This window comes from Botryllus schlosseri, chromosome 12 (genome assembly GCF_051294905.1).
Source record: "Botryllus schlosseri isolate E-star chromosome 12, Bs_hap1, whole genome shotgun sequence".
NCBI lineage: Eukaryota > Metazoa > Chordata > Ascidiacea > Stolidobranchia > Styelidae > Botryllus > Botryllus schlosseri.
In genome coordinates, this window is record NC_137247.1 from 25501990 (window position 1) to 25520417 (window position 18428).

Below are 18428 nucleotides of genomic sequence, written 5' to 3' on the forward strand. Positions count from 1 at the left end.
ACCCATGCGATGACACATTGTTATGATGCTCAGATTCGATCAACTTCTTCCATGATCACCTCGACCGTTGAGGGAATAGATGGTGATGTGTAATTCGAAGATTTGTTGAGTGAAGGGGATTGTTGGATAGTCTCTATTCCGTCCCATTCTTCGAAGTCACCATCTTGCAAGTCAACTATGATTGTAAGAGTTGACAAACTGGACATGGACAACATTACAATTTAATGACCATACAAAGTATATGCTGTGAACAATCATTTATAGATCATTGGCTGTGCACAAGTCTATCAAACCTGACATGGACAGTGGCAGGAACTTTCTACCTATTGTGAGTCGCTCTTGCGCACACCTACACTTATAAGATATACCATCATATCATGGTAAATTGTACTCATGAAGTACCGTAGTTTGAAAAAGTAGGTTAAGACCAGGTTTTGCAGACGTTTCTTAGTCAATTGGATATTGAAATCTACTTGTTAATGAAGCAAAAAATGAACGGTCTGAAAAGTACTCGAGTAGTATGAAGAAATGAGTTAGACTTTACTTTGTATACATCTGTTAGTCAATCGTATACTGTATCTACAAGCTGCTGACGATTACTCCTGATATGTATCAAACAAAAATATTTTTATTTTTATTCAATTGTATATATGAGCATTCGGATCACAAGATGAATCTCCGTAACAAAGGAATAATGACTATTATTACTTCAAAAACGTGATGCTTTTTGCGATATCCTCAAGTAGGTTTTGCCTACTTTCACAACTTCAGAAGGCCTGACTTCAGAGTCAGTTTTAGAACCTGCCTGAATTGACTTGAAAAATTTGCAATGACTTGAAGATAGTGACCTGATCTCAACTCTAGCTCGTACTATGAAGTATCCACCTTTATTTGATACTGCGAGACCACCTCCGATCACAATGTTCATCACGTAGGCACACTGGTACATCAGTTTCGTCTGAATATTAAGCCATGCTACTGGTATTGACCAAAACCTGTACAGTATGCACACATTTCACGTGCAAAAGAGGTCTCGATAAAAAACTTTTCACTACGTTAACGCCAGTTCCTGAAGAAAGATTGCTGGCGAACCGTTTGTTTACATCGATTTCATACCTGTAGTGAAGCATGACTCGCGACGCGCTCAAACGCAGAGCTCACTGGAGTTTCCAATCATTGTATATATATCATTGCTAATAATTAAACATATTTGGGCGGGCGAACCCGTTGGTATGACTTCGTTGCATGATGTTATTTCGTGACCTCCTGTCTGCTATGTATCAAAAAATATAGAATCGCCCAACAGGGATATCGCCCAACAGGAAAATCTAGTTTTAGATATCCCTGTCGCCCAATCGTACTAAACTAAAAGACGCACACGATTTCAAATTGGTATTTCTTCACTGGCATATAATTTATCCCCGCCAGATGGGATTCCTCTTCTGGGTTCAGATTGCCAAGACAGGAACATTCGGTGCCAGTCATGTAGGCGCCCATGGACAATTAAACCTATATGTCTTTTGTAGGCTATATATAACGAAGTTTTCGGTGTTAATTTGCTCTGAATACTCATTAAGGATATGTCCTACCATCACATCATCCACTGCGAAGCCTTTTTTCTCCAGCGCCCCCCACACCGCCCCCTGAGCCCAGCGCCCCCCATTTTGCCCCCTGAGCGTTTCCGCCCCCTTCAAAATCGCCAAGGGGCGCTGGAGGCAAAGTTAAGACCCACTGGCCTAGATTGTCTAGTATGCCGCGAGGCAATTTGTGTCGTGTTTTCGTTAGGCTAACTTGTATATTAGAAAAGCTGCAGAAAACCATGATCATGCGTTATGCTTTTGTAATTTTGTTTCGTCACTACAAGGGTCGTTGAATCATTTGCCTAGAGACTATTGAATCTGCCTATTCAAGTGCCTTCTATTAGGGACGGTGGAGATACCTGATGTATAGGACCCTTTCCATATTTTTATTGGACTCAACGCCCTAAATTGAGGATGTGGTTTTAAGGTTGTGTAATTGGCTTTTCCACCTAATTTAACTAATTAAGTTTCCCTTTCAAATGAACGGACAGTGCAGGCGATCCCTGTCATCATCCAACCATGAAACGTCGTAGCCTATATCTCGTAAACGAGAGACATCCTGTCCTAGAGTAATTTGCCTCTAGTATAAAACTACTGATTCGAGAGAATCAAAGACTTTTTTGCTATACCTACTGTTATCAACGTCTGAAATATAATCGTTTGTCTTGTGTAAATCTGCGTCTTAAGAAGATCTCACCAGGATACATGATTCCAGGTTAAGTAGTCAGCCAGCTAAACCTATCATACTTTTGTTAGCTATACTTCTACTCCCAGGAACACTAACTTTGTATCGTTGCACTATCTAATATCAAGCCAATCCTCGAATACCCTCCGCTGATAAATAAGCTGCTGCCTTGTAACCGTATTCGATCAAAGCTTATACTTCATGAATGCACGCCGACAATAGAAGACAACTATATTCTGAGCATGGCCAGCACGAAAAATTGTGCAACAAAATTCGCGACGCAACGTACCGCGCCCAACAAAATTTACATAAAAAATATTCGATTCAGCGATACTAGGCAATAACGTACTGTGCGATATGATTTTAGAAATGCGATCTGCAGAGAATTGTATAATCATTTACACGTCGAGATAATATAAACAATATGATATCATATAGAAATAGACTTGCTATACAACTGGAAGAGTTTGTCGATTCATACGGAGAGGGCTGGGTGCAATGATTCCAGTACTCGAATTCGAATCAAGTATTAATCGTAATCAACCGAGCCGAGTGATGAGAACCGGGTTTTCGGCTAATGAAATGATAGGGAGTTTATTTCTCAACGAGAATTATAGTTTCGATGCTGTTTCTGCTAACGCGGAAGCCTTGAAACCTCAATTGCTCGTGTCACAGCGTCCAAAACACGTAGCCTAGTACAAAGCCATGGACGTTGGCCGATGTTACATTTCTGTACTGTTGTGATCATTAGATCAACCTACTGCATTGTCACAGAGTCAAGTGGCTGGAAAAAGATCAAATAATCTCCATGTGGTGTAGAAGCGAAATTACATATTTCAAGTTTCCATATCATCCATATGCCGTTGAAATGAATGATAGAATGCTTGACTCGGTTCGGAATCGATGCACTAAGGTACTCGATTTGCCCAGCCGTGTTCATACGTACGATTCCTCAGACTGAATAATACCTATGAAAGGTAGGAGATCATTGGCGTTTTTGTCGCGAGGGGCCATTTTAGGGGTTGTGGGAGGATTTAAACGCTTCGCCTTTGATTCGTTGTTATTTATGGATCGTGTCACCGAGATTGAAGTGACGTGGATATGATTTTGCTGTATTGTGGAATTATCACTGCACCGATCGACGCTATAATGCCGGCGTCGTCGTACCGGTAAAGCCGCTGTTTTGTGCGAATCGTCATTGGAGTGTCGAGACTCGTATCTGCGGCGTCGCGTGGAAATCGGACTTTCCCGCGCGTCGGGCCCGGTGTTTTCCTCCGTTTTCTTGTTTCCGAACGCGAACGACTCAGACAACGAGTATAGGAACTCGTCGGATATGGGGCCGCCGGAGTCCGCGCGGGGCGTGGTGTTTGTGATGGCTGAAGTTTGGTAGTTGTGATGGGCGGGAATTTCGACGGAAACGGACGCGTATTCAGCGCGAGGGGCAGTATTTCTAGAGCCTGGCGTTTGGTGGGTATCAGACGAGGAAATTTGTAGAGAAATCGACTCGGAGCCAGTTTGCGACGCGCTGTTTTTCAAGTCCGGAGTTTTGTAGGCCTCGGGCGCTGAAATTTGAACAGAAATCGACTCGGAATCCGCACGCGGCGAGCTATTTTTCAAGTCTGCAGTATTGTAAGTGTCTGGCGCGGTAATTTGAACTGAAATAGACTCGTTAATCGACGACGCGTCGCCCGAAACGGATCTAATAACCAATCCGCTGCGAGGCGCCTTTTCGACCGAGCTTCCCACGCAAATAGACGCTTGCTCCGCCGCTAATTTTGGCGAGCTTTTCGAATCCAAGTCAGGAGGAGGGACGATCACGCCCAGTTTTCGCCGCACCCTGATTTTTTCGCCGACAAATGCAGCTTGGGAATTCGCGGGGTTAGTCATATGGTTATGAGTGGTTACGATGGATTTAACGGAACTTTCGTGAACTTTGCTGGCTTGCGAGTCATCGGAACTAATTCTGGTATCTTTCGTGTTTTCGAGTCCAGTCTCTGCCTGTTTTGAACGCTCGGAATTACCTTTGAGCGAGTGCCATTGCGAAGCGGGCAGACTATGGGAAAAGGCGTTGTGGCCATTGGAGGCCGCGTGCGTTCGCCTGCGCCCGTACGGCCGCCGCGATATTACGTTACGTTCAAAATCGGCCGGAGACTCCTCAGCGTGAGGGCTCGCACAAGCACAATCTGTCACTGATATCGAGGGGATCGACTTCAAGTTCAAATCGCGCGCGGTACTGTCGAGATCACCAAGATCTACTACATTCTCCAAGGCTGATTTTAAAATTGCGGGCTGTGAGCGGCGGCTCTCGCGCAACGATTTCCGCGCGAAACCCGCGCCTGCGTCGCAAGGCGCGCTCTTTTTCCGTCCGTTGCGGTCGCTGAAGTCAGGCATCTGCTGTAAGTTTTCCGTGAGCTTCTGGATCGATGTGATACGCTCGTTACGGTGTGCGCTTTCTGTAAACGGGTCTGTCGGGACTTCGAACTGCGCGCGTTGCGCGGGGTCGAATTTTCGACGGACTGGGGCTGTTTTGGGGGTCAATACGATCAATTCCCCTTCAGTTTTGCTTCTCCCACGCGACTGCCAAGACGAAATAGCGTCTGCTTCAAAACTACCGAAAACGTCTTCCTGACTTGACGAAGTCGCATCCTGATTGCTATCCGGATTACTGTCTGGACTTTCTTCATCTCTGATAAAAAAGGGGGATGGTTTTTCGGCATTGTCACGGCTTTTGAAGTCTCCGTCTATATCAGTCTCTTCGTAGCTCAGCCTCGTGCGGCTCATGTCGCGTATCGACAGCGTCACGGGTCTGTATGACGTCCTTTCCGGCGGTCGCACGTCGCCCACTGCTACCGTGACTCCGGCAGTGTATTGTCTGGCGGTGTTTTCGCTTTGTTCCGGATCCGGGTTTGAAGTCTGGTCCTTCAGTCGGATGTAGGTTGGTGGCTTGCGTACGAAGGGCGAGCCTTCGCCGTCGCTCTCATGGTATTCGATCGCGTCCGACAGACGGAATGCGTTTTCCGAGCCTTGCGCGGGTTTTCCGGCAGCACCTGCTGTGAAAATTATTATTACTATTGTTATTCTTGAAAAAATAAATAAAAGATTGTGACGCATTTCATATTAAACCCTTTTGCGTCAAAACTGCGACTGAGCAAAATGATCCGAGTACTGTATACCGAGCATCTGAATCGAATATTTATTCTAACGGTCCTTTGTAGTTGTGTTACGCCTGGGCAAAATCGAGTACCTGAGTGATTCGATTCTGAATCACGTATTACGCTTCGAGTAGTCGAGTATCACTCATTATGATGTCACAACAGAAGGTACCATGTAAAAGTTCAAATATGTACCTTTTATGCCACCACAAGGAACATAATGCGTGTTATCCGTCACATTAAAGATACTTTGGTGTTTTTTCGACCACACTGATTTCGTTGCAGTTCTTGGCAATGTTGTGTGATGATCATGACTTCGGAAATGTGTTATCTCCATTAACGTTTGCAGCTTTGTACCATGTCTCGTATGTTGTGACACGGCCATATAAGGTTTCAAGGCTTCCTCAGTGGAAAATAGTATCAACACTATAATTCTCGTTAGTAAATTAACTTTCAGTTGCGAGAGGCTCGAAAAATTCGTCTTTTACTACTCGACCCGAATCATTAACATTAATACTCGATTCAGATTCGAGTACTCGAATCATTGCGCTCAGCCCTAGTAGTGACAGATGTTTTTTTGCGAATCGAAATGATACGCTCCTCGACAGTAAGAGTTAATTTATCAACGACAAATATAAATTTGCTACCGCCACTGGTCGCATCGCATCATACGAACCATGTAGCACAACGCTATACGCAAGTTAGTGGAAATGACATATCTGTGAAGTTTGTGATCAACCCACAAAGTGCAATGAAATGGGTATGGCCGAAAAAAATATCAAATAATCTTCAATGTGATGCAGAAATGGCATTATACTCTATGTGGTAGCATGAAGGGGGTGCATGTCTGGACTTTCCCCATCTTTCATAATTTTTCTGACGATTACCCCTGAGTGTCAGCCGAGTCAGTGGTTTAGCTGTCAGACTAGTTCCACTTCTACGATTCGGACCTTGACAAATAGATTGTAGTTTTGTGATGAGTTTTTCCACTTTTACATTGAGAGACATTATATATTGCTGGATTCAATTCGCGTGTGTCAGGACCGATAGTAATTCAAGAATAGGCGCAGAAAACATATTTTATCTGTTTGAATGAACATGTTTAGAGTGAGATGAGGAGTATATTATGATCTAGGTTGGGTCGACCCCAAAATAACATTTTTTCAGATTTCCGGGATTCACTGATTGAATTTAATTCAAAAAATTAAAATAGCTCCGCATCGGATTCTACTGGTTGGAATTTAGCCAAATTTGGTGTGCGGTGTTTTTAGTCAACATAACAATTTAATCAGTCAATCCCCGGGATCCTAAAAAAAGTTATTTTCGATCAACCCTAAATTACGTTGCCTCCGATATCACCCACTCAATACCGAACAGTGAACTTTATGACTTGGAATCTGACTCGAGTCGCAACGCTATGACTCTGACTAGAGCCATTGCACCGGACTTGACTAGGTGGTGAATTGAAAATGACTCGACTTGACTCGATTCAAAACTATAAAAGTAAAATTGACATGCGACTCGGAACCTTGTGACTGGTTATAAACCTGGTACAACCCACCTGAATTAGACGAATTGGTCCTTTTCCGCCTCCTGTGCGCCGCGGGCTGCGACTTGCGTCTCTGAAACGCCGCAAACTCATTCCTCCCTTCTTCCTCAATCCCGTTCAGCTCCACGTCGTCCAAGATCTGCCCGTTGACAATGTTCAGCTGTCCTGGCGCCCAAAGCCCGCGCAAGTCCCCGAAAGGATGATCCACCCGCTCATGGCGCGTTTCCGGGAAATCGTCGAGTCGCGACCCCGCGAGATGGTCTTCGTCCTCCCCGCTGAGGGTCGTGAACCCGGAGTCGTTGCTGAGGTAGCCCTTGCCGCGTTTCCGGATGTGGTGGGATCCGGACATGTCCGACTCGTTGAGGACGATGTCGTCCAGGGCGCGGTGGTCGGGAGGTAAGTGGTCGACGTCCATGAGGACTTTGTCGAGACTGTCTTGCGACAGGCTCATCAGGCGCTGCGTGAAAAAGTAGAAAAAGTAGAAGGTCAGCAATGCGATCATATCGTTGTTACTGCGAGACGAGAGCTAGTGGACAGGCCTGGACAACTATATAGTTATTGTTTTCTAATATGACTATATAAGTGAAATATCGCTAGTCTAATCTGTCGAATCTCACTTTAATTCGAACTCAATCTCTGCTTTAAAATGCTACAGGATAAATGTATAGTACGACACGAGCCAAGCTTGCTATACAGACATTTTCTAATCTCATGCCTATGAGAATGAAGTCTGGTTTGATATGGACTTGACTAGTAAAGTTTACGTTATCAACAATCGCTGATTAAAACAGTGGTTCTAAACCGGGACTTACTGAGCCATTCTAGGGGGTTCACTGTAGGTCAGGCCGCACACCAGTCTCATACGGCTGAAGTAACACGGTTTTTGCAGGAAATGTAAAAAATAGTTCAGACTAACATTTTTGTTTTGCGCGAAAACCATGTCTGTTGTTGATGCACAGCTCATTCTGTGCAGGACTATTCCATGGTAGTTATTAGCTGTGCAATACGGTTGTAGTCCTTGTCGCTATAGGCGAAAATTTGTGGTTTTCGGAATGCTTGCAGATAAGTTCAATTTCACGATGATGCAAACATACCTCAAAACTACCTCATACTTGACAAATTTTGAAGTCGAATTAATACGAAGTTTTGTCTTGGAAACCGCTAGGTGTACTTCTTCAGAAAAGGAAGTACTATAAATAAAGTCATAACCACTTCGGTGGCGTAGCGATAGCGTAGTGGTATAACCCACAGTTGCAACATCAATGGGCTACGGGTTTGAGTCCGACCGAGGTCGACTCCAGAATAGCCACCTACGCGTTGGTTTTTTTTCTAGGCTCCTCCTCACCCCGTGATCCACGTAAGCTGTGTCTTATAAAAGCCTGGAAGTGGGCCGTGCTACAAGTCGGCTGCTACGGAATAAAAATGATGAAAATTGGTCTGGTGTCAATGACCATAGTAGTCGACAATCACCACGAATACTACAAAAGCAGCAACAACCTCTTCAGTAATTACTGCAAGTATTTCTTTACAGACTACCTCTGATAAAACATAGGCGATTTTGAATACATATCACGTATCGAAGCTTTACTTACAGCTGCGTCGATGCGCGAGTTCGTTTTCCTCCGCTGAAACTGTCTCCGAGTCATGCGAGTTCGGACGAAGTGGTTCGCGTCACTATCATCGTCCTCGTCCTTATGCGCTTCGGCCTTGCCGAAGTCGCGGCTGGCCGCCAGAATGTCAGACACCGGAGAAAGCGCGTCGTCCACGCTCAGCTTTTCGATGTCGCCTGTACAGTAAGAAACCTTCACAAATCTGGGCTAGCGCACTGAAAACTCGCGCGTGGAAATACTAGAATTTCGCCGATTTACATCATAGCAAAGTCGGACAACCGGCACAGTTTCAGCTGAATTGTTGCATTCTACTCATTTCCAACCAGTGGCATCGGTGCGTAATAGAGCCATATCAAGATCGGATATTTGAGCAGATACCGATAATAGCGATAACTAGCATATATTCCGCCTGTATTCATAAGCTATGGCGTCTGGCTTCAGAACATTTATTCGAACAGCTTAGCAGCCATGAAATAAATGATGGCGGCATCTGGTCGCCTGAAAGCAGATATGGTCTGTGGCGAAGTGGTTCTACTTCTCAAAGAACTCAAGTTGGTTTCGCCTACTGCAGTCTAATTGATCAAGTAGTTATGATACTAAACTACTTATACTTCCACTTGACAGCTTCCAGTTTCTATCAAAAACTAGGCCCTACTATCACGCTATGACGCAGACTGGGCGAAATGCCGGTAATCTAATTTTTGAACTGTTTCTATGCCCTCATTTCAATTCTAATCCAATACCTGATTTTCCTGTAAACGTTACAGGAGAACTGTATCTCGTGAAACGAACCAAGCTTGGTATACAGATATTCTCGTGCTTCTGAGATTGAGTTCTGATTTGATATGAATGGAACTTGAGTCAATGTCTCAGTTTTTGTAAATTCAGTAAACCTAATTCTAATCTAATTTGAAATAAACTGTGCAGTTATAATTCAAATTTTATTCTTATTTGGAAAACTGTTGCTATAATTCAAATTTTAATCTAATTTAGAAATAACCGTGTAGTAGGGTTGTCCAAAATTTTGAAAATCTTAAAAATGCCCGGGCGTAGTGTCTTATTCTATAGATTATTGATAAAAACAACAATGGGCCAAAAGAAACTCACAGGATAGCCGTTAAGATTGCGGGCAAAGGGTTCGAAAGTTGCTGCCGAAGAACGGGCGTGCCACCGACCATAGAACGGCGAGAAGACTAGTAATCACGAAACCACGGCTCTTGATTGGCTAATCGGCTTTGCTTCAATGATCAGCACAGCAACAGCTTAGGTGTAGCTATAATTCTAATTCTACTCTATTTTGAAAAAATAACTTTGCAGTTGTAATTGTAATTCTTATCTAATTCACAAAGCTGAATATTCTTTATTTTTCCAAGCCTGATGTGATTTCTCTAACATTGCCGATCGGGGGGGGGGACTCTAGTGTGAAAGCAATATTTACTACCAGTAACTGCTGACGGTCTGATTCGCACCCTACGCTTTGGTAGGTCTGGTAGTACACGATTTCTGTTTACATAGCACGGGGTGATCGCAAACGCTAACCTTCGTATTCGTCGTCGTTGTCCGAGTTGTAATTGATGCTTTGCGGCCAATTCATGTCAGTGGGCGCTATCCCGTCGAACACCTGCTCGCAGTTGTCAATGAAATATTGCAAGATTTCGGTCACCTGTTGAGAGGAACGGAATCGATACGTTAAGCTCTTCAATGATTGTACATTAGGGTTGTTCAAAATAACTTTTTTTTTCAAATTTCACTGGCTACTCGATAAAATTGTTAGGTTGACTAAAACATCCCACTGTAAACACCGGTTTTTAAATCCGAAATTGTTTACTGCAATAACTTCGCTTGCATTGGTTGGAATTGAGCCAAATATGGTGTGCAGCGTTTCTTTAGCCAACCTAACAATTTCAAGTAACTTTCGAAAACAAAACCTGTTGTGCATGGATTTCCCTATCTCGCCAAGAGGAGATTATAAAATAATGTATTCTATAACGTAAAAACAACATACATATTGAACTTGTTGTGCTTCATGCATCACGCAACAATTACAAAATTTAGGACTCCAGCCATGTTGAACTCCTTAGATTCCTAATGTAGGCTAATACTGGCGATGACAACACCAGTTTTGACAAGCCAGCACTTCAGGATCTGCTTCTCACTGCTTTGACGTGATATCAGACTTATAACAAATGCTTTGCAGGCCTATGAGCCGTTTCTGCACCTCAATCTAATGTCATTGTGCTGAAGCATCGATAACAATATAACACCAATTTTATTCAGTGGTTACTAAGAGGTCCGTCGTATCGACTCCACACGCAGGCATACATTTAGTTGTGGATGACTTAATTAGGCAGTCCGAATGCTTCAATTAGACAGATCAAGACACTTCATTCTCTAAGTAGAAACCGCCTGAAGAAACAGGCTTGAATTGGCTATTCAAAGACTAATCTGCAATTCTGAATAGGCGTGACTAAACAAGCGGAGGTGCACACCCTCCCCAACTTTTACTGAATCGATTCCAAGTGCCTAATTACAGCCAGTGCAATTTACGAACATGGTTTTAAAGGAGATGCATCGAGTAAGCGAATACGGTACCTACAATCTGGTGTTTCGATTTGACAGTTATACGAATAAGGCTTCGCATCACATAAACACGAGAGCGTGGTCTATTAAATGATTTAAACGGAAGGGCTGAGAGTCCATTATGGTTTGAATCGAACAAGCTCTGCGTCAGGCTACTCCCACATTCATTGCCCCGATTACAGCCACGCAATTGCAACACGTACTCAGCCAAACTTTCACGTCTGCGCAGGCCCGGTTAGTTTAAAACAGTATCCGCTATACAACAATACAAATTGCATTTCCCCACCATGATTGCAGAATTGCGTAATTGGACTTGATTATCGTATTTGAAGATTTCGTAAGTAATTGGATTTATGAATCTCGATATATTAGATTTGAACTTTAATATGGATTGTATTCCATGAGAACTCTGAATTGCTGTTAGCCATCTACCATATATGGACTCGGTTCCGATCATTTTTCGAAGTAGATCCCGAGTTTGATTCGAACCGAAATGTACAAGCTTATAATCGAAACGGAAATAGGATTTGAATATATAACATCCCCGAATCCAAAGGTTCTTAAACCGGGGTCTCTGAACTCCTCGGGTGTTCGCGGTTATATAACTATAACAATGACCTCTATAACACATGTCCTTATTTTTGACATACGTCTTTATGTTGTCTCGCCATAGGTCACAAGCTAAAGTGACAGTTAGTCATCAGGCAGCTTTTGAGGGGAGCAGTTGGCAATATGACGTCATTATTAGAACTGGGCGAAGTGATGATCATTTTTTATTCATCAGCTTCGTCAATGCCAAAGCTGGGTTCACGCAACCCCCTAAAACATTTAGGCGGGCCACACTATCACTTAGGATGGCAGCAGAAACAAAAATCTATTAAAAATAAATATGTTTAAAACTTTTTTTTCAAGCCATCACGTCACGAATATTCCATTGTGGCGTCATAATGGATTGACATTGACAATAGAAAGTATAGGGTAAATATAGCTCCGTTATATCTGTACTACAACTGTTGCCCCTCCTATTTTGAGGGTTCCAAACGTCCCATATCGATATACGTCGGCTAAATCGGGTGGTAATTGTCCGTAGGCTCATACAACATGTTTTTTGGAAAGTATTTACACAATCATGGCAAAATTTTACAACTTAACAAAGTGTTTTGAAACACCGTTTATTTTAAATGCAACCCTAGCTATCACAAATATGAAGAAACAAGTCTAATCTATGAAGTAGATCAATCCAGCAGATACCCTCCTCGTTGAAGAAATATTGATTTGATTACCCTTACCTTCATAGTAGGCTCTGCTTGGCACGAAGGACCCATCGGCCACAACAGGCTTGGCGAAATGCAAAGAGCCAAATTTCTCGAGGTCATCATGTTGCGGTCGTTTTTCGACGCGATGCGATTTAAAACAATCGCTAATCGTCGCACGAGCACACGGTTACACGCGTCCAGGCTCGTCAGCAATCTAAATATGACAAGTTCACTGACGCACACAGAATATGCAAGGAGACCGTTCAGGCGTATCGGGCAGACTACCATGGATCTACAACCAATTACTAATCAACGAAGCACTGGTTTTTTGAGTAGGCCCATAGTTCTAGTTCAAATTTCACATTTAAACTAATAGTTCTCAAACAAATATAAACCACGAGTCGACGTTTGACGTGAATCGTGATACCGGTGTTGTGTGGCGTTCTTGCAGCCATGGCTAGCTCAGACTCATCACTACTACCAATGGCGTAACCAGGGGGTGGATTCTTGGGTTAGTAATCCCTCTCATTTCAAACTGAAACTCCAACCCTTCGAAATGCCGATTTTATCTCAAGCATTTATTAGTTCATTTGTAATTTACTAATTGCACTAATATTTACATAGGTCGTTAGTTCTAGTTCTAGTTTTGAAAAGTGAGTAGTTATAGTTCTAAGTCCAGTTGTTACTCACAATGTTGCTATGACATTTTCTTTTGAATGTAAGTCACTTGTTAAACCGGGATTAAACTCAAATTCATTTAAAATATATGGAAAAACATCTTGATGAAGATTGCGTTGCTTGCTTGCGAAGCGTTGCTTCTCGTGCACACACACCGAGCAAGAATTATTCTGCATATTGCCAAATGATAGCATTTTACACCGCAAACACTCAATTTTCGAATCCAAAATATTATACTTCAAGAACAGAGCGGAATTGACACCAATTCGTTACGCATCGTTTTTTAGGCAACCTAACAATTTCATGATGGTTCCCAGCGAAATTTGACTGAATATTTTCCTATATAGTTATTAAATCCAAAATTTTCTAGTCTAATAACTTCTCTTCTACGGGTCGAAATTGAGCCAATTTTGATGTGCAGTGTTTTATTTTTGGCATGCAAGCAATTTCGCGGGGTCCGGAGGGAAATTTGAACAAACAAATCAATTATTTTAATAAATCCAAAATTGTCAACTATAATAACTTCGCTTCTGCGGGTCGAAATTGAGTCAAAACTGTTATGCATCGTTTTTTCGTATGCAACCTAAGAATTCCACGAGCTCGCCAGTGACATTTGAAAAGAAACATATCATTTCTTTTAATAAATCTAAAATTTGCTATCTTCGACTCTACGTGCAAGAATTGAGCCAAATTTGATGTGCATTGATTTTTACACAACTTAACAATTTCATTGGAACCCAGTGAAAAAAGATATTTTTGAACAACTCTGATTTCCACACCTTCGCACGGACTTCAACTTTTCCGCGTCGTTCGAGTTTCGAATGGCCGCCGTCCACTTGTCGTAGATGTTACAGTCCAGAACCGAGTCGGGAATGTTCCTCATGAAATCCTTGATCAGAGCGGCAACCACGTGAATCGATTGCTCTTCCAAGTCGGTTTCGATATCTGTCGAAAGAACCAGAGTGGTAAAAGCGAAGTGATTCGACGCAAGTCGGTCCTTACAGTTCAAACCCGACGAATCACAGTCGGTCCGTAGTGGTCTGATTTAGATTTCGTATAATATCGATTGTCAATTTATCTCTAACCAGAGGTGTTCAGTAACGAAGCACTTCAGCTTATTCGGAGTACTCAAGGTTGACTATACCTAATTGTGCTACTTACAGTTTCAGGTTAGGACAACTGCTGCTCGAACAGATTTTAGGCAAACATTTGCGTGAATATTATGACCGAAATCGTCCTGGTAACCCGTGACATAGCCCACGTATCACTGTAACTCAGCAATGGGCAAACTTTTTAGTTTGTGGTCGCATTCGTTCGATTGCAAATCCTTATAGGACGCAAGGAATCATGCGTATGACGCTCAGTGAAAAAGCTCACTCTTAACTCATCCGCTCAAGATTGACGCGGAACAATAAAAGGCCATAAATTCTGCAATTGGCAAACATTTGTTGGATAATCCCGTTTGCGCGAAAAATTATCGAGACGACAGATTTCATGTCGTTGGGAGGAGCGAAAATTGTCAACGGAACGCGGCCCGCGGGCCGTATGTTGCCCGTCCCTGGTTTACACTGCCGGTCGTAGGTGCAATTACGCCGCCAATGACTTACCTTCGTTTAGCTTGTGTTTCAACTGCCGTTTCACTTTTTCGTTGGCCGATTTACGAAAGATACCGCACGTGTACGGGCCTTTTCGGTACAGGATGTCGAACATAGCCTGGAAGGAATTACCAAATGGATTACAGTAATTTACCGTAAAAAGATAGAGCTTCCTAAAAATGCGGATGATGCAATTGAGTACTACGTTCAGATTGAAAGATATCCGAATATGTTCTGCTCACGATCCTCAATAGGGGAGGGAGTAGTTGATTCTCAGCATTTACCACGGTAGCCATAGTGTAAAAAAGTTGGGAACTCCTGACTTGAATATTAGGAGATAAAATTACAAATCACGAGCTAGATCACGGTATTGTTGCGAACCGTATTCAAATACACAATACAGGATACTGCGCGAGCCTTCACCCAGCGAATAATCACCAACACAAACTTACCACAGTCGAACAACTAGTAAAGTTTCAGCTATTCCAAATTAGATTACAATTATAATTATAGCTGCGCATTTTTAGCAAATTAGATTATAATTATAATTGAGGAATTCGCAAAAACTTGGAAATTTAATTCAATTCCGAATTGACAATAAATATCGTATCGTTCTCCTGTAAGATTTTCAGGAACACCGGACATTAGATTAGAAGTAAAATAAGATCATAGAAACGTGTCACAAATTACATTAGAATAGAAATTATTGAGTAACGAAATATTTCAGAAATTATCGATTTCCGGCATTTCGCTCTTCTTAGTCTACCGGTAATAAGACAACGATAAAATTATCTAGAATCCTATGTCTGAAACTTACCGCAATAGGAAACGGAAGCGCCGCGTTGTCACAAACTTGTCCCAGCGGCAGCGAGAACAGTTTCGGGGTGGCGGGCGGGGACGTGGAAAGGGGCGAGGACGGGAAAAAGGGGGTTCCCTCGCTTCCGACCGAATTTCCGCTCACATGTCCCGAATCTGAGTTCTCGTTTCGCTGGTTGGGCCGTTTCCGACCCCAGTTGAAAATGGCGGCTGATGTCTTTGCTTTGATTCGGGAGATTCTGCGTCCGGTTATGTCTGAACAAAGAGTGCGTTGGAGCTTGTATGCCGGCTTCGACCTCTAGATCATTCGAGATGTCTCATTAAACGAGTTAGCGTGAATGCATGCAATATCATTATAATCTAATTTGTGAAGCGATTCTGTTATGCTCAAATTTTAAATTCTAATTTTTTTTTGGTTTTCCTGAAAATGCTTCATGAGAACTGCATAGCAAAGACATTCTCGTGTTTATAACAATGAACTCTGATTTGGTATAAACTCAACTTCATTTTTGTCGTATTTCTTTCGAATTCCGGATCTGTGATCCGTTCGGAGGGTATGCGTACATTGAGTGCATGATGCGCGGACAAGGAAGGTGCAAAGATGGCCTCGTAAGACATTCTAAGTCTTGCACCAACCTTCACGCTATCCCAATAATGCTGAGCGCCAGAAGGAGAATACAGACATACTAGTTATCAGGTCTTTGGATTGACGGGGCGGGGATTGAACCTATACGACCTAACGATAACGACGCCATACGCACCACCGTTGGGCTAATTTGTCCGTCCGCGACTATAGAACTAAAACTAGAAATAGTGACAAAAAAACAGTAGAGACTTATTGACCGTCAATTAACTAGATTGGTAAGTTGCACAAGCCTAATTACATGCCTACCACTTGATATCAATGTTATGTTTATGCCTTTTCGTAAGGCAATTTATTTATTTGTTATCCACGACAGTATCTTGGCGTCGCGCTTGTTTTCGTGGCGAATATGATGCAATTTCTATTGCAAGTATGTCGAAACACGTCGAGCAAACAAGAAAAGCTCAGATTTCAATCTTAGGAGAATGATGCCTAATGCGGTAATCCGACATCATATTGTGGAGTATGAAGGCTGTATTGCCGATTGTAATCGCAAGTACTTTCGCTCGTGTAGGCGTACTTCTTTGCAGCATCAACATGGTATCAAGCGTTCCAAATACGGACTTTAATCGGGCGGATTCGGGTGGTATGCGCTCAATCAGCCGTTGGTTCAAATCCATAAAACAGGTGCTCTCAAAGTATTATTGTTTCAACTGACCTCCCGCATTGGTATCAAGGTAATCCACTATCAACACATCGTTTTGTTTAGCAAAAAGTTCAACTGCGACACTCGCGCAATGAAAGTAGTACCAATTCTACAAACAAAGATAATTTGGTGATCTGTCGGCCATGTCAATTCCGTTGCATTTGTGATAATGTGTTGATCAAGACTTCACATAAATATCATTTCATTTTGGATACACTGATACCATTAATCTAGGTTCTCATCCGACTCCGATAAAGTAATAATGAATGAGGAATTGGTCTGGTTAGATCTGCTTTAGTTAGTAAGTTGTGGATATTTAAAGGTCGTCAATTTTAGTACTATAAACTATAGTTCTAGTTGAGAGTTTTTGCAAGATCAGTAGTTCCAATTCTAGAAGCGCATTTTGAAAATCCAGTAGTTTGTGCATTCAATTCTGGCTACAAGAACGGCGTCGCTCACCTGCATTATATTTAGGACATCGCTGGTTGTTGCGCAGAATAAACTGACAGCGGTCTCGTATCTCGGGTTCGATCATGTTCTCAAACTTGGCGACCGACTTCACTTTGTTCTCTTCCAAGATACCGTTGGCGGCTATAAAGTCCCGGATGTGGTTCAGTTGGATGGCGTGCGGGTTTTCGTGACCTGCGGGGAGACATTGGAGAATAAATCGACCAAGAAAATGTTATTGAAACGGCATAAGTCTGGGAAGACACTGGATATCAATGATACGCAACTGACTTTATCTGTCTCAGTATCAGTATCAGTATAGGTATAGGTATCCGGGATGAATATATATCGCAGGAGTATGACCAATGACAACCTTTACTATGTCTTAGTCTCGCTCTCGTCACTTTAGAACCAAGGTCGAACGAACTAGCAAGAAATTAAAGAATGCCCATTCTCCCACTAGCTTTGACTAACAGAACTATGAATATATTTCGCTCACTGCATTTGCTAATACCACTTAACCGGATTTTGTATGTGGTTATACCATATTACGTTGACTTTAAAGTATGTCATGGTAGTTACAACGGACCTCAGCAAATTTTAAACCTTTTTACCTGGGATTTTGCGAAAATAGTTTAGTAGCACAGCAGTATATCTTTTAACTACAGTGCGACCGATTATGAGTATTACAATCGGTTCGTCAATAATATCGAGACGATATCACACTTTGGAAGGAATATAAAAAAAAAACTATCGGCTATTTTCGTGACTTCACAATACGATAGTCGAGTCGTTGGATCACGGAAAAACCACGTAATTGTAAACAGACGAGGAAGTAGTCAGGAAAACTACTCAAGTAGAATATATACTCAGACACGAATTGAAGTAGTGCATTTTAAAGCATCCCAAACCACTTCAAGTAGAAGTTGAATTAGCTGGCTCTGAGTTCTATTCAAGTAAGTAAGTAGGTGTCGAAAGCAGTTGGAAGAACATAATACTTCTACTTGGCGAACTGTAAATAGCAAAAACAAGCAAGTCACCAAATATGACGAAGTAGAAGTAGTGAAAAATTATATTTAGTTGATTACTATTAATTTATTATAGCTTACAAGGTGTCCAAATGCAACCTTTCTACTTTATTACATTTTCAAGCATAGCAAGGGCTGTAATGCTGCGGAGTTTTGGAAATGC

General features: G+C 42.3%; 1 protein-coding gene across 4 annotated transcripts in view; it reads right to left on the minus strand.

The window, feature by feature from the left end:
• Window positions 1-2479: 2479 nt before the first annotated feature.
• Window positions 2480-18428, minus strand: part of LOC145452811 (uncharacterized) — a 116212-nt gene continuing 100263 nt past the window's right edge. For 3 of the 4 annotated variants that reach the window (XM_080330950.1, XM_080330952.1, XM_080330953.1), the window contains 9 exons: window positions 17250-17432; window positions 15503-15756; window positions 14698-14803; window positions 13870-14035; window positions 12446-12626; window positions 10116-10239; window positions 8559-8752; window positions 6979-7423; window positions 2480-5315 (listed from right to left, as the gene is read on the minus strand). In XM_080330950.1, the coding sequence (XP_080187076.1) occupies window positions 3202-5315; window positions 6979-7423; window positions 8559-8752; window positions 10116-10239; window positions 12446-12626; window positions 13870-14035; window positions 14698-14803; window positions 15503-15756; window positions 17250-17432 (3767 nt within the window). In that variant the 3' untranslated portion in view covers window positions 2480-3201. The remainder of the gene's footprint in view (window positions 5316-6978; window positions 7424-8558; window positions 8753-10115; window positions 10240-12445; window positions 12627-13869; window positions 14036-14697; window positions 14804-15502; window positions 15757-17249; window positions 17433-18428) is intronic. The other variant, XM_080330951.1, reaches the window with a different exon arrangement.